This window comes from Anabrus simplex, chromosome 2 (assembly GCF_040414725.1).
Source record: "Anabrus simplex isolate iqAnaSimp1 chromosome 2, ASM4041472v1, whole genome shotgun sequence".
NCBI classification, from domain to species: domain Eukaryota; kingdom Metazoa; phylum Arthropoda; class Insecta; order Orthoptera; family Tettigoniidae; genus Anabrus; species Anabrus simplex.
Genome location: NC_090266.1, coordinates 929,578,801 through 929,604,213, shown reverse-complemented (window position 1 = coordinate 929,604,213; position 25,413 = coordinate 929,578,801). Strand labels below are relative to the sequence as shown.

Below are 25,413 nucleotides of genomic sequence, written 5' to 3'. Positions count from 1 at the left end.
TTAAGTGGGCACCAATTATAACTTCAGGCATCAGAAAAATTACACTTGTCTTACTGGACACATCAGAACTGTGGAATATCGGCGCAATGACAGATTATTTTCATAAATAATGCTGGTTCAAACATGCTGTTAGAGGAGTCGGTTATCCTGCTATTGCGGTACGGCAGCTCGCAGAGTCCTTCTACTAGCTCATGATTGACCGAGTTCGAAACCTGCTGGGCAAAGAGAGTGGCAGCGGTTCCCAGCAGCAACGTTCAAATTTAAAAGAAAAGCATTGCATGAAGCTCTGTACTGGCTGCTCCCTTTGTGGTGGCGTGGTCCGGTATCTAACCATCTTCCAAACGACTCCCACACAACGCCATGTTGCGCAATGAGCCCACAGTGTTATGTAATGATTAAAATTATGCATATGAAGCATATGACGATATGGTTCACTACATCATTAATTTTGGTGATGATAGTGTAAGAACACGCCCTTGTTGACTTCCCTTTCATCCACACAATTCGGTAGAACAACACTCTGTCACCTTCCTGGAAACCTGCCGAATTTGCCTAAAGGTTATATCGGATCTTCATCTGATCGCTAGCTACATTCAGGTGTCATCGAGCATACTTGTGGATGATGTCATTGAGCCTCTCCACTAATTCAAAAGCGTAGTCTGTCACCTGTTATTCTTGCTCCGGGGCCATGACAAACATGAAGTCACACAGCAGGTGTGCTCCTTTCCTGAAGGCCACATTGGTGGGTGTTATGACTGCTGTCTTTTGAGTGGATGTACAGTAGGCCATCGGGAAGAGGGGCAGAATGGTCATCTCATGGACTAACACAACTCTCCTCAGATGTTCCTCAAGGGTCTTCACAAATCGCTCTACCATGCAGTCGGACTGCATTTGGAGAGGTGTTGTTTGGGTCTTGCATACACCGAGGGACTTCTATCATCAGTGTCAGTTTGAAGTTCCTGCCCTCGTCGCTGTACAGCTCTCTTGGGACAGCAAAGTGACAGAAGAAGTTGTTCACGCAGGCATCGTCTACTGTTAACCCTTCCTGATAGGGGGTAGCGTAGACCTCAGGCCACCTGGTGAAATATTCCATGGCCAGAAGCAGGTAGCGATTTCCAGCATTTGGCTCTGGAAAGGACCCTGCGATGTTGATGGCTGTCCTCTTGAAGGGTGCTCCGATGTTATACTGCTGCATCTGGCCCCTACTCCGGGTTCAAGTGCGTCAGCTCACTGCACAGGTGTCGCACATTTGGCATCATGTTTCAGCGACTCTCCTCATATGCAGCCAGTAATAGCCTTGCTTGACCTGATCCAAGGCCTTAATTACCCTAAGATAACCTGCCATGGTGCCTCTGTATAGCTCAGCCACCACTTCTATCCTTTTGTGCCTCGTAATTACTAGCTGGGCAACCTTCTTCTTGCCATCAACCAACTCCCATGTACACATCAACAGCGCGCCATTCACCTCTATGGACGTCTCCGATTATGTTAGCGTGAAGATCCCCCTTCCCAGTGTGTGCACTGTGCCAGCTGCAGAGCATTTCTCCGTCTTAGAAGTTCTGCAGTTTGCACTGGGTGATGAGAGAGACCACTTTCTCATATGTACTGACTCGTTAAGTTCTCTGCAGTCTATTGACATCTGTATCCCGCAACACCCTCTGGCGCAGCGGATTCATGCCTTCCAGGGAGGTTGTGTAATACTGGCACCAGAATCACTTTCATATGACTGAAGCCACATTGGAATTGTGGGAAATGAACTTGCAGAAGAAGCTGCAATAGAAGCAGCACTTTTACCACCTACATCTATGAACATACCTGCTACGGATATTTGTTGTTAGCTGCGTCAAACGATCTTGCTGTCCTGGGAATTTGAGTGGCTAGCTATCTGAACTCCCAACAAGCTGAGCACAATTAAGAAGACAACTGCTGTGTGTTGGTCCTCTTCCCGGCCTTCATGGAGAGGGGCCATAGTATGTAGGCTGAGGATAGGTCATGGAAGATCTACGCACTCTTACCTCCTGAAAAGGGATGACCCCCCCTCCCCCAATGTGTTCTTGTGCTGCCAAATTCATCGTGGCCACATCCTCACAGTGTGTGCTGATTTCTCTGGCCTAAGACGGAACCTTTGTCTGCAGGAAACGCTCAAACTCATACTAGCCGATGACTGGAATACTGCTGATCTTGTCATTCACTCTTATGGGAGTTAATTAATCAAGGGTTTCTAAATTTCAAGTTTTCAGTGTCCTTTTTGGCTTGATAAAATAATTTTTGTTGCTATTATTTTAAAAATTAGTTTTCAATTTCCTCTGTTCAAAAAATATTTTTAAGTTTATTTATTTCCTTATTTGTTTCCACTTAATGTGTTCAGAGAGGATGGTTAACTAGTTGTACTTCTTCTTAAAACAACAATCATCACCACCTCATCCCACTATGTTTTGTGTGTTGGGCTACACTCAATGATGTCTTTCTGTGCAGGTCACTTTCCAGACCCTACTTCCCACAGGATATGCTCATTGTCATTGTCCACATGCTGCTCCCTTCTCAGAATGGTGCGAACCCAGCCTTCTGCCTTTGCAGCTCTCGTGGCGTGGATGTCCAGTCTGCCAGCATTCCTCTCAATTTTGACAGTAGGTGCAGTTCTCAAGGCAAGATCTGCTGATCAAGTAATCTGAATTGGAATGTTTTCTTCCCTGTCTGTGTTCGGCGATGAAGTCGTACTAGTCATTGCACTCACTGAGCAGTCTATCGCTCCAGATTTTTAAAACTGAGGAGCCACATCAAGGCAGAATGGTCAGTGCGTAGATGGAACGTCTGACAGTACAGGTACTTGTGGAAGTGCTCCAGCTTGAATCTAATGGTCAGTAGTTCATAGCAGTTCTAGCAGTAGTTCCTCTCGGCCTTGGATAGAGTCATGCTGCAGTATGCTATCACTTTTTCCTTTCCATTTTGGATCTGTGAGAGCACCCCACCAACCCCACATTGCTGGCGCCTATGTCTACGACGAACTTTGCTCCAGGATTGGGATAACCTTCAATAAGTGCTGAGCAAAGGGACTCTTTCAAGGACTGGAATATGGCCTTTGCCACTGGTGATCAATTAAATGACCTCTTGCTCTGTGAGATGCACAACTGGCTTCGAGATGTTGGCAAAGTCAGCAATGAATCTCTGTAGTAGGTACACTAGCTGAAAAAGCTCAAGTCCTGCTTGGCCTTGACACAGACCAATCTCTTACGGCATCCATCTTTGCCTGATCAGAGACTATTCCCATGGATGACACAATGTGGCCTAGGTAGCATACCTCCTGCTGCAATAGCTGGCACTTCCAAGGATTCAGTTTCAAGCGAGTACCTAGTAGTCTCTGGAACACTCTCCAGAGGTTCTACAGGTGGTCCTGGAATGTGTGTCATAAAACGATGGTGTAATTTAGGTAGATCAGGGAGGTGTCGTGCATGAACCCCCTCAGTATGGACTCCATGAGACACTTGAATGTGGCAAGTGCGTTGCACAGTCTGAAGGGCATAATGGTGAATTACCACAACCCCTGGCCATTAGAGAATCAAATTTACAAGCTGCAGGAGAGATGCTCCAGAAATTTTTAAAGAGCTTTCATCAGTGTCTGCACAGACAATCAGAAAAATTAAGAAACAGAGATAATCAAGCTGTTCATCAAATGCTGTCCAATATAGCGATGAAGAGGCACTGGCATTTTTCGTCGATGCCAAACTGACTGTACGTCAGTATAAACTTGTTCAGTCTCTGGCCAAAACTAGAAAATGCAAATATTTATCCACCTTACCACACTCACATTCATAGAAAACAGAACACCTTGAAAGACTAGAGATAGGAACTCCATATTCACAGGACATGTTCATTAGTATGTTCTGCAGAATTGATTAGCATTTCAGTCATCTAGGTTCAGCATGTGTCCTGTTGCCTAGTAGGCACTGGGTCCTCCACGGGCACTGATATCTTGTTCCATATCTGATGCTATCGACACATATAAGGCGCGAATGGCGTCGTGGGGTATAGCCATCCATGCTGCATTCACCTGGATCCACAGTTCATCTTTGGTGGTTGGCATTGGGTCACAGCGCCGTGCCCTTCATTTCACCATATCCCACACATTTTCGATTGGCAACAAGTCCGGTGGTCGGGCGGTCCAGGGCAACAGTCTGACATTCTGTGACAACAAGAAGGCATGTGTTTGTGCAGCAGCATGTGGTCGCACATTGTCTTGCTGAAATATGGCGTCTGGAGTTTCATGTAGAAAATGTACGGCTATGGGTCGTAGGATGTCATTCATGAAGGTCGAACTAGTCACGGTGCCCTCGACACGCACCAACTGTGATTTGTGGTTGTACCCAATAGCGCCCCACACCATAAGGCCTTGAGTTGGCACTGTATGTCTTGTGCGAATGCAGTCATTGTGATGTCTCTCTTCCTGTCTGCGGCGAACCAAAATGCGGCAGTCATTTTCAAACAAAGAGAACGTGGATTCGTCCGAAAAACTATCTGCTGCCATTCCTGTCCCCAGTGATGTCATTCCATACACCATTGCAGTCTAGCATGTTTATGCTAGTCAAAGGTAGATGGAGAAGTGGACGAGGCGCCGGTAACTAAAACCTTAATAAACGGCGACAGACAGTCACTCCTGATAGTGTACAATGTGTTACACTGTTCCACTGTTGCGCCAGAGCTGAGGACGACGCAGATCTCTCCTGCAATGCCATTCGGCTGAGGTGTCTACCTTCTCGGGGGGTAGGGGGTCTGGGTGGTGCGACCAGACTCATCTTAACAAAGTTTACAAACAAATGAATTATACCACCTTTCTAATACTTCACAATCTTTATATTTAGGATACAAACATTATAGAGATGTTAAAAATTGGGACATGTTCCACTTAAACATAGTATCATCAGCCAGAAAAACATAACCCCAAAGTTTGGTCAGGGCCCTTAACCTGATTTCATAAAGTAGAATTGTTCACTAAGGTCTATTAGTTCACAATGGTAAAATCTGGATCAACCTTAAAAACTAGTCAAATTGCACTAAGTTAAATTATTATAACTGAATGATTAGAATTGCTTATATCGTAAAAGGAGAATAATATGAAATATGGCATCAAAATTATAATTTGAGCCTGTGTGAAGTAATCAAAGTCATTGCAATCTCAATAATATAATTACATACCTGCCAACTTTCCCGATTTAGGCGGGAGACTCCCGATTTTCAACAGTTTTTCCTGCCTCCCGATTATTCTATTATTTCTCCCGATTTTAGCTTATTTTTTGGTGAACTTCAAACATTTATTTTCAAATCCCGCCGTTTCAGCTTTTTTACGCCAGTGGCCGGAAGTCCTTCGCTCATTGGCCGCTTTCAAACGAAACATCGACGTTTATGAATGCGAGAAATGTTCGCGAATGTACGATGTTTATTGAAACCTTTATATCGCGACGCGTGTATCGATTGTCAATCTCTCATTCTCGCGTTCTATGTTGGTGTTCGTTCACATCAGTCTATATAGAAATAATATGAATCACCACCTTATCAATACACTATTTTATTTACTACCAAACTGGTAAATAGGGTCAATACCGGTTTCGACCCCTAAGGGGTCATCCTCAGTTGACACATATAAATATCTATAAAAACATCACATATAATAGTTAAAGTTTAAAATTGATGTGTTGTTAGTATACTGGTAAGTACATATGCATGTATTATGGAATTTATAAGTTTGTTCTATTAGAGCTATTATGTAGATTTTCTGTTTCTTTGTAAACAGTATCAAAAGTATTGTATTGGATGTGGTTCATCCATTTGACAAAATGCTAGTGGATTGAATATGTACATTTGCTGAGAGGTACATGCTATTCTATTTTACAATTTTTGTTTTACATAATATGGGGTAAAATTATTACATTTGCACATATATGGTGATATTAGGTACAATGTAGGGTGTTAAAGATGTACTATTTGAATTTTCAGTATCCTGATTACATTTCATGTAGTGGTTGTAAGGTTTACTGATTCACTTGTTTAGTTCAGTTAAATACATAATGACCTTGTTGGTTTGAATTCTTATGATTAAAATATTGGTATGTAATACCTAGTTAACATGAATCCTTAATATTAATATATAAGTTTGTAGCACCTCTTATTCCCGTTTTCAGTCTTAAAATAGAATTGTGTCTTGACACTTTATTTTGTTAGACATATAAAAGTCTTGTTAAAATAAAACTTTGGGGCTAAAACCGGTATGAAATACCTATTTAAAATACATTAGATAATGGTATTGATATGTGGTGCTATGTGCATATTCAAAAAATCTAAATGAAATATAGATATAAATTGGTGACAGTACTGTAGGTTCCTATCATTTACGTCTTATACATTTTTACTGTACCGGCTATGATGATAGAGATATTTTTAATGGACCAGCCGTTAACTACAACACAACAACCTACAGTACTGTCACCAATTTATATCTATATTTCATTTAGATTTTTTGAATATGCACATAGCACCACATATCAATACCATTATCTAATGTATTTTAAATAGGTATTTCATACCGGTTTTAGCCCCAAAGTTTTATTTTAACAAGACTTTTATATGTCTAACAAAATAAAGTGTCAAGACACAATTCTATTTTAAGACTGAAAACGGGAATAAGAGGTGCTACAAACTTATATATTAATATTAAGGATTCATGTTAACTAGGTATTACATACCAATATTTTAATCATAAGAATTCAAACCAACAAGGTCATTATGTATTTAACTGAACTAAACAAGTGAATCAGTAAACCTTACAACCACTACATGAAATGTAATCAGGATACTGAAAATTCAAATAGTACATCTTTAACACCCTACATTGTACCTAATATCACCATATATGTGCAAATGTAATAATTTTACCCCATATTATGTAAAACAAAAATTGTAAAATAGAATAGCATGTACCTCTCAGCAAATGTACATATTCAATCCACTAGCATTTTGTCAAATGGATGAACCACATCCAATACAATACTTTTGATACTGTTTACAAAGAAACAGAAAATCTACATAATAGCTCTAATAGAACAAACTTATAAATTCCATAATACATGCATATGTACTTACCAGTATACTAACAACACATCAATTTTAAACTTTAACTATTATATGTGATGTTTTTATAGATATTTATATGTGTCAACTGAGGATGACCCCTTAGGGGTCGAAACCGGTATTGACCCTATTTACCAGTTTGGTAGTAAATAAAATAGTGTATTGATAAGGTGGTGATTCATATTATTTCTATATAGTGATACCAATCAATACGGACATGAAGCTTATAAATAATAATAACACATCAGTCTAGTCGATTCCATTCTCTTTGGTCGATTCTAGAGACTCGTCGCTAGATATTGAGTGTTTCTTAGTAATTTAGTGACAGAATTTCAATGATAACTACTAGTGACTTTTCTAGAGATTTTACGAGCCATTTGGAGACAATTCAGACTAATTTTTATTTATCTCAATATAAATAAAACAAGAGTTTTGTCCGTACATTGCTCAGAATTTAAAAAGAATGATATTTGCTTACCGGTCGCGACCATCCATAGTAACAAGGGGATATGCACGTTTTAATTTTCCGTAATTTCTGTCTCTGTACGTACGTAGGTGCATACGCACGCTCATCACGAGAAAACGGCTGAAGAGAATTTAATGAAAATCGGTATATAACGTCGGGGAATAAGTCGCTACAATCTAGGCCATAAATAATTTTATTCACGGTGAGTGAAATGGTACTTTAGGGGAAGGCCTAAAATTTAATTCTCAAATATTTGTTATTATTGGCCCTATCGATAAATACTACATAACTAAAGTTATATATTATACAATTTCCTATCATTTACGTCTTATACATTTTTACTGTACCGGCTATGATGATAGAGATATTCATGGATTCGGATTTTTTTGCTAAGTCCATATCAGCGCCGGGGCACGTGAACATGGGTGAACAGAATTTTATGTAAAGTCGCGGAATAAGGAACTACGCTATAAATAATTTTATTCACTCTGTTCAAAATGGTAGTTTAGGGGAAGGTACCAAAATTTAATTTTTAATTACCTATCTTACTGGTCATATTGAAAAGTACTACATAACAAAAGTTACAGAGAATACAATTTCCGATTATTTGTGTGTTATTAAGTTTTACCGTACCGACTACAATAATATTGGTGGTGATGGTGATTAAATTGTGAAGATAATTATAAGAATGAGAAAAAAGTCATGAAGGAACAATTGCTTAAATAACACAAGAGGTTGTCATGAAAGAAAGGAGGACTCGCTTGACATTAAATGCTATAAATCACAGATTTGTGTATTCTGCTGCCATTTATCTCCGATAGATAGGATTACTGCTGCGTATTGAGTATAACAGCCTGCCTGAATATTGGTGGGAAGTAGCTGGGGAGTGGGGAGTTAGATCTCTCTCTTCTTTAGCATGCCATTCCTCTGGTTCATAAATTTTCTGATACTACTGGTACGTAACACTCTGGATCAGCATAGTATTCCAGCTATTCAATCCCTACTCTGAGGCAGTGATTGGAATGATCAGTGTGCACACTTAAACGGAATAATTACACAGGAGTATTCGTGGCTGTCTGTAGCCTGGTCATTCTAGCTCTGAAACTTTTGAACTGTTAGATCGACACCGTAGTACATTTTGCTAAAGTGAAAAAATGTGCTGTTTTCATTTTATCGAATATCTCATATGACAACATTGCTTTTTATCGCAACATTCATAGTGGCGTCATTGCAATGACCTATGTTGACTTTAGTTGGGAAAACTATAATGACAGTCTTTCTGAGAATTCCGTAGTAAAGCACGAGTACATCAGCTAGTTATTTGATCCAAATAGCATTGCGCTTTGCATAATCGCACGGGCACTTGGTGCAATATATTAATCTATGCATTTGCTAAGTAGCCTAATGGCATCTAAGTGCATGACTGATTCACGCATGCGTTCATACTATTTTCAGCAGGCTTATCACGGACCGATCATCTCACTCACATACTTTCTGTGAGGGAATAGAGATGTGTAATTTTTAACCTTGTAGCCTCGTATAGCTACAATCGGGCTTTGAGACAATAAGTATTATAAATATATTGTAGTACTGTATTGTGCAAGACATGTAGAAGCAGTTTTGATCAGTTGTATCTCCTGATTTCTCCTGATTTTTTCTGATTTTCATATCAAAATCTCCTGATTTTTGGTTTTGTAAAGTTGGCAGGTATATAATTAGTTCTTAGCTGTGTTCTTCAATCCTTCTAAAAATTTCAGGTAGAAGCCGATGACCTTCGATGTTAGGCCCCGTAAAACAACAAGCATCATCATCATCATCATCATCATCATCATCATCAAAAACTTCAGATTAAATGAAATATAGATAAATAAAACCACTGGTTAAAATCTCATTTCAAAATGTCGAAAAACAAGAGTCAGGTAAAAGGAATTCACAGAATAGTTGGTTGAAAAATGAAATTTTGTAAAATTGAGTTGAATTCCGTCTGAAAGAGCATGAATGTGTGGAAATTTGTCCAACCTTCTGCCGCTCCCTTGACAATAAAAAAAGATTCTTTACACCCTCAGTCACACAAACAGGCTACCTTTTACAGTCTGATTTATTGGGCATTAAATGTTCCACTTTCTTCTGTTAATCGAAAGAAAGAATTTGAGTATATTAAACAATTAGCTAAACTTAACAGCTTCAAACCTGATATGATTAATAAGATTATTGGTACAATTAAATAAAAACCGCTACAAAATTAGTTCCAGACGAGTCAAGGAAAACAAATGTTGCTACCTTTACCATTACCAATCCGGCTATTTATCGCATTACCAATCCGTCAAAGAAGCATGACATCAAAATCGCATACCGAACTCGTAACACTAATCAAAACTTATTTTTCAATTCCAACACTGTAAACAATACTAGGGATAAGTTTTCGTATTCTGGAATCTATAGACTTATGTGCGCCCAATGTAAATTTTCTTACATGGGACAAACTGGTCGACGTTTCAGAACTAGACACTTACAGCATTACAATGCATCAAAACATAGAAAATACTCTGCCATGAGCGTTCACAAGGAGGATACCGGGCACAACTTCACTACAATTGATCAAGACCTTCAAATTGTTAAATATGTAAACAAAAGTAATTTAATGACTGAGTTTGAAAACTCTTTGCAAGGTTTTGTATTGACCAAGATAGGTGCCTTAGGTACGTATCATGAAAGTAATGCAGCATCATGGATCTTAATTTAACAGGATCAAAAAATTTTGTCCCTCCTATTCATGCGGTTGCGACGAACCAACAATCCACGTTTTATTAAAAATGCACTGTCACAAACGGACCAATCGGCGATCCCTGTGATCAATTCAGAACACTCTTTGTCTTCCTTTTGGTTCACAGCAATATCGGTGAAAGACCAAGGAGAGTTTTGAAGAATATGGATTCCATCACTCAGGTCGCAGTTTACATTGGACTCGCTGTCAGGCGGTTTAAATCCGTCGAACATCCATGACAAATAGTTTGCCATGACATTCACTTTCCCATGAACGTGCACGACGGTGAATTTATAAGTCGCAGAATCAACCTAGCCGTCCTCCCGAGTCTTTTGATGTTGGCGCTCATCCACGATAAGGCTTGATTATCTGTATGGATGAATAAATGGTGTTCGTAGTAGGAATGACATTTTTTAACACCCAAAACTGGTGTGAAACATTCCTTCTCATAAATAGAATACCATAATTCAGCCCCATGGAATAACTTGCTGAAATACGCAATAGGAACCAGTTTCCCATCGTCAGCACGTTGATTTAATACAGCGGAAACCGCGACCTCGCTAGAGTTGCACTGTAGGACAAAATCCCTGGAAAAATCAGGACTTGCAGAGTTCGATAGCTGCAGTTGCTCAAGTTCGGCCAGTATCCGGTATTCGACAGATAGTAGGTTCGAACCCCACTGTCGGCAGCCCTGAAGATGGTTTTCCGTGGTTTCCCATTTTCACACTTTAATTAAGGCAACGGACGCTTCCTTCCCACTGCTAGCCCTTTCCTATACTATCGTCGCCATAAGACCTATCTGTGTCGATGCAACGTAAAGCAGCTTGCAAAAAAAAATTAGGACTGTGGAGAACAGGAGCTTCACAAAGGGCTTTCTTCAGCAGATCAAAAGCATGGGTTTGGGCTTCTCCCCAGACAAAATGGCAATTCTTTTTTTTATATATATATATATATATATATATATATATATATATATAAAGTTACGAGGGGCTGAAACCTGAGAATTTTTTTTGATGAAACGACTGTAAAAACTGACCGTACCCAGGAATCTTCTCACACCGCGTACATTTTTGGGCTGTGGAAAATTATGAATACATTTAACCCAGTCGGGATTAACGGCAATGCCAAAATCAGATATGATATGTCCAAGGAAATTCAAACGCTTGGAACAAAGAGATACCTTTTTTGGATTTATAGTAAACCCGTGCTTGCATAAACAAGATAGGACCTCTCGGAGGTGAACTAGGTGTTCCTCAAAGGTTGGAGAAAATATAAGATCGTCAAGATAGTTGAACACGCAGGAAAATTTCAGATCCTCAAGGATGCGGCTGAGCACTTCACCACCTATAGATATGCCCATCGGCACTTTATTGAACTCAAAAAGTCCAAACGGGGTAGCAAAAGCAGTATAAGGGTGGCTCTTAGGGTGTAAGGGGATTTCATATTATCTTGAATTGAAGTCAGAAACAGTGAAAAATTTTGCTCCATGGAATTATTGGGAGGCACTTTCAATGCCGGGTAAGGGGAAACTGTCAAAAATGGTGTTTTTATTGACCTTCCTATAATCAACAATAAATCTGAATTTTCTGAACTTACCATCCTTTTTAGGGATAAGGAAGGCAGGTCTACTGAAGGGAGACTTGGACTGACTGACTGACTACCTTCTTATCCTAAAGGTCATTGATACAATCTCGCATAGCAGACAGTTTGGGAGGGAAAGAGCCGAAAGGAGGGGATCTTTTAATTCCTTTAATTCAATTGAATATTAAAAAATGTTCGCACACCCGAAATCGGCAGGCAGGACATCAGAAAATTCCTCCAATAAACTGTTTAACATCAAATTCTGGTCATCTGTCAAACCACAAGAGGCGTTGGGTAGTTTGGAATTGGAAACGGCGCAAATGGCAGCCTTCCGAAGGGGTGCTTCAAAAGGGTAATTTTCGCCAGATTTAAAACAAAATGCAAAGGTTCGGGTGATAGAGTCAATGGATAAACCTGTAGATAACATAAAATGACAGGGACAGACAGACCAGGAACAACATTGAACATCCAGTTCCATGGCAGGTTTCAGATTTTGATACATCATTTAACCCAACCCACAGAACATACTTGCCGACCATCAGCTGACATAAATTGCCCTAAGCCCTCACTATCTCGGAGGTATTTATTTCAAATTCATGCCACTCAAAATAGATTGGTTCATGAAGGAACTACAAGATCCAGTATCTAACAACGCATACGATAGTGTCAGAAAGTTTAGACTCGCCCATGAATTTTCACTTACCATGAACGAAAGGGCTATTTGTTGAAAATCAACATGGAAATACCTATGTTTTTAGAACCAACTAGTTTTATTACACATTTCACTAGATTTCCTTTATACTGATCATGCACAGGGAGCTAGAAACACAATCAAATCATCAAGCAATTGCACTGCCTGTTCATTGATGTGTCCACCCTTTGATTTGATTACTGCTTTCCTGATGCGTGGCATTCTAGCTGTTAATTTTTCGAAAGTCTCGGTATTTATACATCCCCAGGTTTCTAACAGACATTACCACAACCCATCCACACTGCCTGGTGCCTTTTCTTTCACTTTCCTGTCAAGTTCTTTCCACAAATGTTCAATAGGTGACAGATCAGGTGATTGTGGAGGCCAAACCATTAATTCCAATTTTCCTTCAGCTTGTTTCCTTTCCAGATACTGCTTGCACAAATGAGAGGTGTGCTTAGGATCATTGTTCTGCCGTAGAACAAATCCTTCTCCAATCAGCTTCGTTCCAGATGGCACGGCATTGCGCGAAGAGATACAGTGACTTTTTTTTTTTTTTTCAGTATTTCCTCTAATTTCACCAAATCACCAACCTGATTATTTCCAAGACATCCCCACACCATCACATTTCCTCCTCCATGCTTCACAGATGGAATTATGTAGGATTCCATAACCCTTTCACCGGGGCAGCGACGAACATTTTGGCAAAGATTTGAACCGAATTTTTCAAAGTTAGATTCATCCGTCCAAGGCACGCTTTTCCATTTTTCAGCGGTCCAGTTAGCATGCATTTTGGCCCATTGAAGACTTTTCTGCTTGTGTAAAGTTTTCAACAATGGTTTCCGTGCTGCTACGCAACCAAACAATCCCACCTCAAGCAGAAAATTTTCCACTGTTGTCACAGACACTGGTTGTTCTCTTGTTTCATTTATCTCTGAGCAAATATCTGCTGCCATATGCTTTGTCACGCTTACTGAGGATTAAAATATGGTAATCTTCAATTTTAGAACTCTTCTTTGGACGTCCACTGTATGGTCGATCCTCATGACTACCCTTTTCGTCTCTGTGTTTGACTGCTCTGCGAACGCTGCACTCTGAAATTTTCAATTCTTCTGCAATTTTTCAGTTCAACCACCCAGTTTCTTTATAAGCACACGCCTTGGCTCTGTTTTCTTTTATAATATTAGCCTTCTTCTCCATATTCGATTGTTTGATGTGTGTTGTTACCGTAGCTATGCCCAGATAACAACAATGTAGAAAATAAGCAATCTGGTACAGAGATTAACATACAACTGCTCAGGATAATTTCGGCAGGCAAACTGTCAACTTCCAAGACAGCAAGGAAACAAGAAGGACAAGTAATCACGTGAGAGAGGCATGTTTATTACCTGGGAATGGGCCGGTAGTTATCCCAGTAAAAGCAGGAAGTAGAGCTGGCAACCATAAATCTGTTCACTTCTTTGAAAAGATAAAGTAAAATCTTGCTGTGTGCACTGAAATAGCTTTATGAAAGTGCTGAAAGCATCCATACATAAGTAACAGAACTAAAGTACCACTTTTCATCACACAGAAAACAGTTTAAGAAAATTATTAATTTTCATAGGTGAGTCTAAACTTTCTGACGCTAATGTATAGTATTCGCGATCCACAAAAACTGTTGGCCCAGGGTGTAGACGAGGGAAGACCCCAAATCTTTTTACACACATCCCTATCAGGCGCCAACGGCGAGCCATCACGCTGGTGCGGATTTAGTTTCCCTGTTGAGAATTGCACCTAGGACATGCATTGTGCGTAACACAAGGGAGACAGGCCCACAATACTTAGAGACATGCCCTAATTTCCCGCAATTCCAACATTTAGCTACACCAGTTTTCCTTTCTACAGTTAAGTTAGAATTTTGGACTGCATTAATTCTCCGACGAGTAGGAGAGATGGAGTTTGACCTATGATCGGAACTTCCAGGAGAACTGGTTGAGGAAGGAATCGCACCAAAGGAGACAGCTTTTGACGGAGCATGATAAGTGACGTCGGGGAACGAACAATCAGATGGCACGGGAGGCGGATGGTACAATTTATTCTGATAAACAGTTGCCTCAAACTCGCAACCCAATCTAATGATTTCTTCCACGCTCTCAACCTGTGATCATTTTATGTAAAATTTGTAATCGGGGGCCAGATTTCTATACAACTCATCAAATATTTCTGATTCGGGGCCTTGATACACAAACGGTCGAATAGCGTTAAAATGCCAGTGGCATAGTCGTCAAGGGGTTCTCCTACTGCTTGAGTTCTTCTGGAAATTTCCTGTTTCAAGCAATAGTCCATATCGGACAAACCAAATCTGTTTTATTTGCCTAGCAAAATCGTCCCAGGAGGCTTTTGCTAATCCGAACCATTTCAACGCCAGCCCTTCCAGCATTCCAGGGATGACTGGTATGAACTGATCAGGAGCTACATTTGGCAATATCTTCAACCCGTTCTAAGAACTCAATAATACTAGAACTATTACCTTTCCCCGAAAAATTCAGCTTCCATTTATGGACAATGTCAAAAACCGGGTTAATATTAGGAATACGTTCACTAATTGGCCAAGTAATTTGTGAATCAGAGTTCACGCCTTTTTCAACGAGAGCATTTTCACCACCGGCACTCATACCCCTCGCTTTGAGATATCTAGCACTGTCACTACCAGATACGTGAGACATGTTAATTTCATCTAATTCAAGACCCTTTTCTTTCTCTTTGTTGGAGATATCTCCAGCAAAAATTTCACTCTCACTGCTCATATTGAAGACATCTCATTCCATAATTAGAACAAAATTTCAGCAGCAATAGACACGCAAAAGATAACTCTCGTCCATATTGTATCCTATTTTCAGTTATCACTGCAGTTCTTCAGTAATGTGGAGATTTTATTTTACTGGTGAACAGCTGATAACGAGAACTGCTACTGTTTAAACTGATGACATACAGATGACACAATATATATGTGACACACTTGTCGCTTGTGGCGGAAAATACTAACTTCCAGATTTCTCTATGTCGGGAGCACTGGACCAAACTTGATGCAAATATCATCTTCTAACCAACACTTCACTGACAGATTTTAAAGAAAAAAATATGCTGGGATTATGTGCGTATATTTGGTAGTAGCAATAAAATGTTAGTAATGGTTTGTTTTACCAATAATTATTGCTTTACCTTATTTCCGATTTTGGCTTAAAATATGCAGAATGCTATAGTGCTATCTGTGTTTCTTTACAACACAGTTGATACTAGTTATCGATCAGTCATAGACTCGTTTGTAGTGATACCACCAATACATTGTTTGTAGTTGTTAGTGGTTCTATCGATTATTTCACTTTGTTTTAATGAATATATGATTTTTTAGTTAAAAGTTTTGCTCACATAAAGGACGCACCTATATTTTTTTAAAAATGGAGAAAAAGAAGTTTGTATTACTTAAATATGGTAAATTAAACCACCTTTTTAACCCTGATAGGCCTACCATCCTTTTAAAAGGACAGCTGGAACTATTTCATTATTCATCAGTCATTGTTGCTGGCTATAATAAGTTCAGTTTAACAATGTTGCAGTATTGGTGGGAATGGTATGAACTTGCACACTATGCATTTTAGTTTAGCTGAGTGAGTGTATCTGTGTGGTATGCGTCTCTAAACAAAACCCATATTACACTCGTGGAAGAAGTGTGCTGACGTATTCAAAGGTAATAAGATTGTTACAATTACCTCACTGATTCTTTTTTTCATACCTTATATTCTCTTGGCATGTAAGTATTATATTTTGATATCACGTAATGGTTTAGTTTTATGTTTGCCATACCAATGACAGGAGGGTATAGGTGCCCTATAAAAAGGACAGTAGGCAAATATGGGTCGACGACGACTTTCAATTTTGTTTTCAGGTTTATGACTCTTGATGAAATAGTGAGTTGATTGAAAGGAAGATGGCAATTTCAGTAAAACTGAAATGTCTTATAAAGAGAAAAGAATCTCTCTGAAACAACCACACCTCTTCCATGAGTACAACTCTGGAATGGGAGGGGTGGACAGGGGTAACAAGAATGCAGGCTTCTACAGAATTTGTAACTCACTGCATTGATGTGTGTGAACAAAATGCATGGCAGTTGCCCAGCCTGAACAAAGGAAAATTATACCACCTAACTTTCCTCAGACAGGTTATAACTGCCCTTCTAGAAACAACCCAGCGGACTACTGCAAAGGAAAGGAATCGTCCTAGTCTTGAGAAGGCAGATTCCAGGTATGATCAAACAAACCATACCATCATACTACAAGGCAAGCTGACGCAGCGCAGAATTTATCACATGAAGGCATTCTAGAACTGTGAGAAGGGCAATGTTGCATTACATATCAAATGCTTTGCCCAATACCATACAGAAAAAGACTAAGATGAGTAGTGTTGTCGTCCATCATTGAAATGTGAGAAGTGTTTGATACACTAGAAATTAAATGTTTTGTGCAGCCACAATGATCAATTACTTTCATGAGACTAACTTTGAAAATCACTTCGAATATACATAGGAGTTCTTTCCTTTTTATGCATATTTGTATGTGTGTGAGAAGTCGATGATAGTTTTAATGAATATTCATTTCTCTATTGTACAGAATACTGTACAATAAACATCTGACAACTGCATACACGTTACCGTATGTACGTGTAACCAATATACCCCTTATATGCCTACTGTACTTTTAAAAGGACACCTCTTTCTATCTAAATTTACATATTTTTTCTTCCAATTTAGGTTTACCTGTACTAACTCATGCATTAAATTAATTATATAACATAAAATCATGAACCCACTCACAAAAATATTTTAGGCATATCTGGGTTAATGTTAACAAAATCTTTGAATAGGTGTAGATCTGCTGTATCTTTAAAATCTGTTCCAAATATAGAACTTTCAGAGTATATATATCCCATTTTAACAAATATTTTGTAAATTGTCCCATTGTTGCAATATTCTTGGAATGTCCTTTCCAGCCTCTGAAACCCACAGCAGTGAGACCAAGTAATGCAAGTTCCTTGATAAGTTCCAGTAACTGTTCACAAGTTCCCTTGAAGTCGGTTCATAATTCAAGTTTGTCCAGTAAATCTGCATCAGGTGAGAAAATATTATGTATAGCTGTAAAAGTACCTGTTGGAGTTTTGAGGTATGTATAAGTTTCTCTTCTAAGCCACTTAAAATTCTAGCTACATTAATTAATGTGAAAATTTGGTCATCCGGTTGACATTTCTCTATTTGGAAGTTCAGTGGTTATATTCTCTATATGCTTTACTGCTTAATAGTATCTCAGTGACCTGTTTGAATGTTAGTTGTTACGTCAAGGCTGTTTCTTTCTTCCAATTGTTATTATCATGCTAGTCTTCTCCTTTTTTTTTCTCTCTCTCTCTCTCTCTCTCTCTCTTCAAAATGTTGCTTGCTTCAGTTTTTATGTTCTCATGAATGCTTGCTGTAGAGTGTTGTTGTACTCCTGGAACCATGGTAGTTGCCATGCTTTTTACATGAAACCATTTGCTGCCTAATTCATTTGTACATTCTGATTGGTGTACAGTGTCACATATTTTTATATATATATTCCATTTACTTTTTAATCTTTTTACCTTTCTGTTCCGGGCTATTCGTGGACCAACAGAGGTTAAAGAAGGTGCCGGGATGAATGGGTCTAACTACAATGTCAAGAAAAGAATTTAAAACCTAAACTGAAGATTATATTTTTGAAAAACAAGAAACTTAACAACTTTTCACTTAGTGAGATAACAATGACCTTTAAGGTCCAAAATGGCAATTAGAAACAAGACTTAGAAAAAATTTCAGAACCTTAACACTTGGGCTACAAGCCCCTAGTTTTACCATTTTTGAGCTCCCAGCTCAAATTTACAAAAGAGCACAAATTTATACAAGGGCAGAAATCCCCTAATTCATGGAGCACTGGCTCCCAATATACAATATCCAGCCTTCAAGAGGCATACAGTAATTTTACTTTGGAACAGAGCTAACAGGCTCTCAGTTTTCAAGCCTACTCAAGGCAACACCAAAAATATTTTACACCGTTTGGCCTTCCATGGCCCAACTTACAAATTGAAACAGGGGTATCTCGTACCCAACCTATAGGGCCTTCGTGTAAAAAGAAATAACAGATAAATAAATGGCCCGAACACAAATGAAGGGAGGCTAATGCTTGCACTCTTAGATATGAACACTTAAAACATAAGGGGCACTAGGCCGATGAAACAGGGGCTATTCCCAAACTATGGAGGTGACTCGTATAAGAATAGATTAAGACATTACGGAAAGGAAGAAAACCAGTATTTATTTATATCGTGTCAGAAGCATACATAAGTTTAAAATTAAAGATAAGGAAAAACATAAAACATAATATAAATACTCCAATGGCGAAGAGCCACATTAAACTATGTGAGCCCAAAACCTTGCAACATCAAGTGCATTTGGCTTCGCTTTAACCAGGTCTTCTGTTGTGCAGCTGAATGGGCATGAACTGCATTGCAGCAAATGGGCTGTGGTCTGCTCTTCTCCACATACACACAAGGTACTGTCCACTTCGAAACCCCATTTCTTCTGGTTTACCCTGCACCGCAGAACTAATCAAGAAAACCAGTTACAAAAGGTAATCACCTCAAACCAATATGAAGGAGAGCTCGAGAGGGTACATCACTCTCTATCCCCGATTTACCGTTAAAGATTTTATGAAGTTTTTACATTAGCAGCAGAAGTTACATCTGTAGGAAAACTAGGTTACAGGTTAAACTGCGGAGCTAGCAAGAAATAAAGATGTTATGTGGCCATTACCTTGTCGGTGTACTGCTGCCTGATGGAAGAGGCATCTCCTGCTTTCGTCCCTGGTCATGCAAGACAATAGCTTTCTAATATGTACAGGAGTGTGTGTTGTCACGAGCCAATCGAAGCGAAGATCGCCCATTGTTAAATGTTAAACAGTTAATTTATTGAAACCAATTGTTCACTACCAATAAAGTCTTTAGGACTATAACATTGTCCTTATATTAAGTTTAAGTATGGCACATGTTTCGCCTGTCATTGCAGGCATCGTCAGCCATGAATTCTAACTCCAAGTTGAAGCTCTGAATGGATGCTTACTAGGATTATTCTAAAACAATATTTTTATAACAATTTGCACTGAAGTACAAGAACATTGGGTCATATTGGAGTGAACAAGCTGTTCTTGTTTTAAATTTCTAATGTGACGTCCAACATAAGTTCACATCCAATGAAAAAATATTAACTGTCAACTCTCATATGCCGGTAATGAGAACGGCATGATACAAGTGGGATTTAAAACATCTGTACATTTTTACAGTCTATTAGGAGATTTTTTTTTTTTTTTGCTAGGGGCTTTACGTCGCACCGACACAGATAGGTCTTATGGCGACGATAGGATAGGAAAGGCCTAGGAGTTGGAAGGAAGCGGCCGTGGCCTTAATTAAGGTACAGCCCCAGCATTTGCCTGGTGTGAAAATGGGAAACCACGGAAAACCATCTTCAGGGCTGCCGATAGTGGGATTCGAACCTACTATCTCCCGGATGCAAGCTCACAGCCGCGCGCCTCTACGCGCACGGCCAACTCGCCCGGTATATTAGGAGATTAACTTGTACTAGTACTATTCTTAAAATTATTATTTTTTACACATTTTACACTAATATATACAACATATGGTACAATTGGAAAATTAACTGGCTGATCCCGTCATAAAGCTTCAGTGGGATGTCTACTCATGTCCACATCGTATGGGGATAATACAAAATATCAACACACATAATGCCGATGCTGGAATGGCCATTGTAATATATTGGATCATAATATTTAAACATTTCCTTTTACATTAGTAGGAGATCGCACACATTCAGCGTATATGGTTTTGGGATGGTTTAAATATTCTATAATAACATCACTTCCTTGAAGAATTAGAATCGCTGTTAAAGTGGAGTGCTGCTTAAATGGCAAGAAAGCTGGTAGAGAGCTTGATTGAGTTTCATTAAATAACAGATTACTTCATCTCCGTACAAACAGGCTGTATGTTGTTTACGTTGTGAAGCTTTTGAAGTTATTCCGTGTAAGCCTGAAGAGGAGTTAAACTGGATTCTATTTGTAAGTTTGCGTCTTGTGAGTGTGTTGAAATCTGTGAAATAAAACGAAAAAGTGTGTGAGTGCTATATTAGGATGGTTTATTAGTGTATTTAATATTCTTGACACTTACCCTTTAGACGTTGGGAGGAAGTCTGGTTGTGTATCTTGTGTGAGGTGGTCTGAACAGTTGCTTTATCTCTGCTTCTCGTATTGTAGGGGTGTGTCATTGTTGGCCGGGAGTGTGTTGGGTGGTGTGGGTTGGGCGGGGCGTTAAGATCGCAATTGGTACACGTGGGGGAAGGGGTGTGGCTGGGCGAGGGAGCAATGGCTGCTGTTGATATATGGGTATTAGCGTTGGATTTATAGTTGGAGATTTAAAAAAAAATTATTACTGTTTATCTTAAGAGATGACAATAAGTTAGGAATATGTTCCGTGATTGGGCTCTTTGTTTCTAATATGTCATTTAGATTTTGATTTTTGTTGAAGTATTAGTCTAAAAAGATGTTTCAAATTCAGTCATTAGACTACCTTTATATCTTTAAGATTTGAAGGTCCTGGTCTATAATAGTGAAGTTATGGCCCGTTTCTTTATATATGAATACTCGTAGTGGAGTGTTTATTGTGTTTAGATGCATTGTAATGCTCTAAATGTCTTGTATGAAAACTGCATCCATTTTGTCCGACATAAGAAAATTCACATTGGGCGCATTTGAGTCTATAAATTCCTGAATTGGAGTATCGGTCGTGTGTTGAATTTACTGTATGGGAGTTAAAGAATATATTTCTGTTACTATTGCGGGTTTTGAATACAATATTGATGTCCTGTTTCTTGATTGGGTTGGTGATCTGATATAGAGCCAGATTAGTGAAGGTAAAAGCAGCAAAACTGTTGTGGTTGTTTTTTTAAGGTCTTTCAGGGGTTAGGTTAGTAGCAGTTTTTAACTTGATTTTGTTTATAATTTTATTAACCGTGTTTGGTTTGTAGCCGTTAAGTTTAGCCAGTTCTTTAATATATTGTAGTTTTTTTTTTTTTTTTTTTGAAAAGTAAATTTGGAACGCTCTATGGATTACACTGTAGAAGGTTGCTAATTTGTGAGAATGCAGGTGCATAGATTCATTTCTTATAGTCAGAGGAGCAAAAGTGGTTTTGCTATAGATTTGAAATTTGAATTTATTATTGGCTCTATTTATGGTTATATCTAGGAAATTTAAAGAGTTGTTGGTTTCATCTTCCTTTGTGAAGGTAATGTTATTGTCGAGTCCATTAGGAATTTCTAAAATGTTGTTGTTGCTGCTGTTATCACAGGTCATTTTTCACCTAGCTTGCATGGGGGATGTTTCTCTTAAGCCAGCATTGAATTGCTCTACCTCAGTGCTTTGTCACTGCACATGAGTTGGTAACACTGAGGCCTAAATCACCAGTGCTGCCGGCTCTCGTACTCCAAGCGTTGCACTTTATTGAGTGCGAGATGTTCGCTAATGTCTTTGTTAGTATATAATACACTGACTGACAGAGCAAATGCAACACCAAGAAGGAGTGGTCAGAACTTTATGCCAATTGCAGGGTAGACTGACGTCACTGAGGTATGCTCATGATGTGAAATGCGCCGCTGTGCTGCGCACGTAGCGAACGATAAATGGGACACGGCGTTGGCGAATGGCCCACTTCGTACCGTGATTTCTCAGCTGACAGTCATTGTAGAACGTGTTGTCGTGTGCCACAGGACACGTGTATAGCTAAGAATGCCAGGCCGCCATCAACTGAGGCATTTCCAGCAGACAGACGACTTTACGAGGGGTATGGTGATCGGGCTGAGAAGGGCAGGTTGGTCGCTTCGTCAAATCGCAGCCGATACCCATAGGGATGTGTCCACGGTGCAGCGCCTGTGGCGAAGATGGTTGGCGCAGGGACATGTGGCACGTGCGAGGGGTCCAGGCGCAGCCCGAGTGACGTCAGCACGCGAGGATCGGCACATCCGCCGCCAAGCGGTGGCAGCCCCGCACGCCACGTCAACCGCCATTCTTCAGCATGTGCAAGACACCCTGGCTGTTCCAATATCGACCAGAACAATTTCCCGTCGATTGGTTGAAGGAGGCCTGCACTCCCGGCGTCTGCTCAGAAGACTACCATTGACTCCACAGCATAGACGTGCACGCCTGGCATGGTGCCGGGCTAGAGCGACTTGGATGAGGGAATGGCGGAACGTCGTGTTCTCCGATGAGTCACGCTTCTGTTCTGTCAGTGATAGTCACCGCAGACGAGTGTGGCGTCGGCTTGGAGAAAGGTCAAATCCGGCAGTAACTGTGGAGCGCCCTACCGCTAGACAACGCGGCATCATGGTTTGGGGCGCTATTGCGTATGATTCCACGTCACCTCTAGTGCGTATTCAAGGCACGTTAAATGCCCACCGCTACGTGCAGCATGTGCTGCGGCCGGTGGCACTCCCGTACCTTCAGGGGCTGCCCAGTGCTCTGTTTCAGCAGGATAATGCCCGCCCACACACTGCTCGCATCTCCCAACAGGCTCTACGAGGTGTACAGATGCTTCCATGGCCAGCGTACTCTCCGGATCTCTCACCAATCGAACACGTGTGGGATCTCATTGGACGCCGTTTGCAAACTCTGCCCCAGCCTCGTATGGACGACCAACTGTGGCAAATGGTTGACAGAGAATGGAGAACCACCCCTCAGGACACCATTCGCACTCTTATTGACTCTGTACCTCGACGTGTTTCTGCGTGCATCGCCGCTCGCGGTGGTCCTACATCCTACTGAGTCGATGCCGTGCGCATTGTGTAACCTGCATATCGGTTTGAAATAAACATCAATTATTCATCCGTGCCGTCTCTGTTTTTTCCCCAACTTTCATCCCTTTCGAACCACTCCTCCTTGGTGTTGCATTGTCACTGTCAGTCAGTGTATTTTATGCTGTGGGAAGTATATTATCTCAGTTAAGTAATGGCAAGTGCTAAGCACAGAGTTGTTCATAGTGAAGGGAAAGAGATAGCAGCAGTGCATTCACTGTCTACTCTCTCACACTTGCCCTGCTCTGTCGGTCACACCAGCTGATGGAACTACCACTTATATCAGTTCACTTCCAGGGTCTTACTTCAAGCTGTCTTGCTATAAGTCAGTTTAGCCTCATCACATACTTGACCTTTGGTGCAGAAGATGAAGGCAGTATGGTTGGTTTGCTCCACATTCAGCTTTTGGTCCTTACAGGAATCTACTGATCGAGGAAATCCATCCTGTAATCATTTGGACAGTTGGCTGTTCAACCAGAAAATGTCTGAAAATAGGGAGATAGATTAGGCATGATATTTTGCATTATTTTGCTTTATATGTATTGCTGTATCATTTTAATTTTTCTTTAACAATTTTCTAAAATTATTCATAAAACATCATTAAAAATATTTTTTTAATGTATGAAAAATATTTATATGAAAGGTAATATGTAAGTAGCTAAAATATTGATGAACATTCATTAATCTTTTATTATAGCCCTAATTACAATTACATAACGAATTACGTAATCATTTTTACTAGGCCCACGACATAGTTCCCATCCCTTTCTTTGTGAAAATTAACATTGTACATACTATGTTATAATGGACATCTCTCATTGTTCGTCTGGTCATTGACAGTCAGATTAGACACATTGGAGACGGCCATATTTGAATGTGCTACCCTCCAGAAATTGCATGATTTTTAATGGTTGTTGAAATGGTTACAATGCTAGGGTAAGCCATGATTATAACAACTTTTTGAATATTTAGAAAGATAACACTTTCTTCTAGATAAAAATGAGTTTTAATTATCATAATAATGCAGCATTTTTTAAATATTAAATTTATGAAGATAATAAGTTTTACGAACGAAAAAATCAGTCATAACTATGGAGGATAGTTCAGTTAATATTTCAAAATCTGTGTAATATTGTGGACACATCTACTAAAACACACTAATACAGATTCTAACCTAATTGGTCAATTGGTACAGGTATCCTTGTTTACGACTAGTAATTTGCTTTCCCACTGTTCGTTGTTTGACGACAGTGTTGCTTCGAATTGCTGCCAGGTTGTCATCTGTACATGGGAAACACATTTTTAGGGAGCGTTATAAAACAGTATTGCAGAACCCACTTCAGGGAGTGGTATAAAACTATGTTACACTTCACACCAATTTGAAATTAGCTCATTATCTATATTTATTTGCCTGAAGCACCAGAATCATCATGTTTACATAGTGTGCAAGTGTTGTCCTCATCCTCATTTTCAGAACTTGTGTCTTCCATAAGAACATCTATTATGGATTTGTTGCCAAAATTTTGTGCACTTGAATTAGACATGCTAACTATTCACAAGAATTATACAAACAAGCTGCCTCTCCAACACACACTCTTCTAGTCCGCATGTACCGTACATACTTTCCCGCCCATTTCACAGCTGAGAGTCAACGATGACGCAACCCCATGTTATCAATGCCTTGAAACAAGAGCTCTCGACTTATGCTCATAACTAGTACATTTTATGCTTATAGAAGCATTCAAAAATATCCTAGTGAAGTCACAGTTCGCTGAAATGGCAGCTACTATTTTTTAGCTACAGTGAAAACATAGCTCTGTCAGCAGCAATGAAATAGCGC

The 25,413-nt window shown here is 39.6% G+C and overlaps 1 protein-coding gene across 2 annotated transcripts in view; it reads left to right on the top strand.

Annotated features, from left to right (window-relative positions):
* Not3 (CCR4-associated factor Not3) overlaps positions 1-25,413 on the top strand; it is a 398,149-nt gene that overhangs the window by 158,053 nt on the left and 214,683 nt on the right. For both annotated transcript variants that reach the window (XM_067141698.2, XM_067141697.2), the window contains exon 7: positions 17,647-17,767. In XM_067141698.2, coding sequence (XP_066997799.1) covers positions 17,647-17,767 — 121 coding nt within the window. The remainder of the gene's footprint in view (positions 1-17,646; positions 17,768-25,413) is intronic.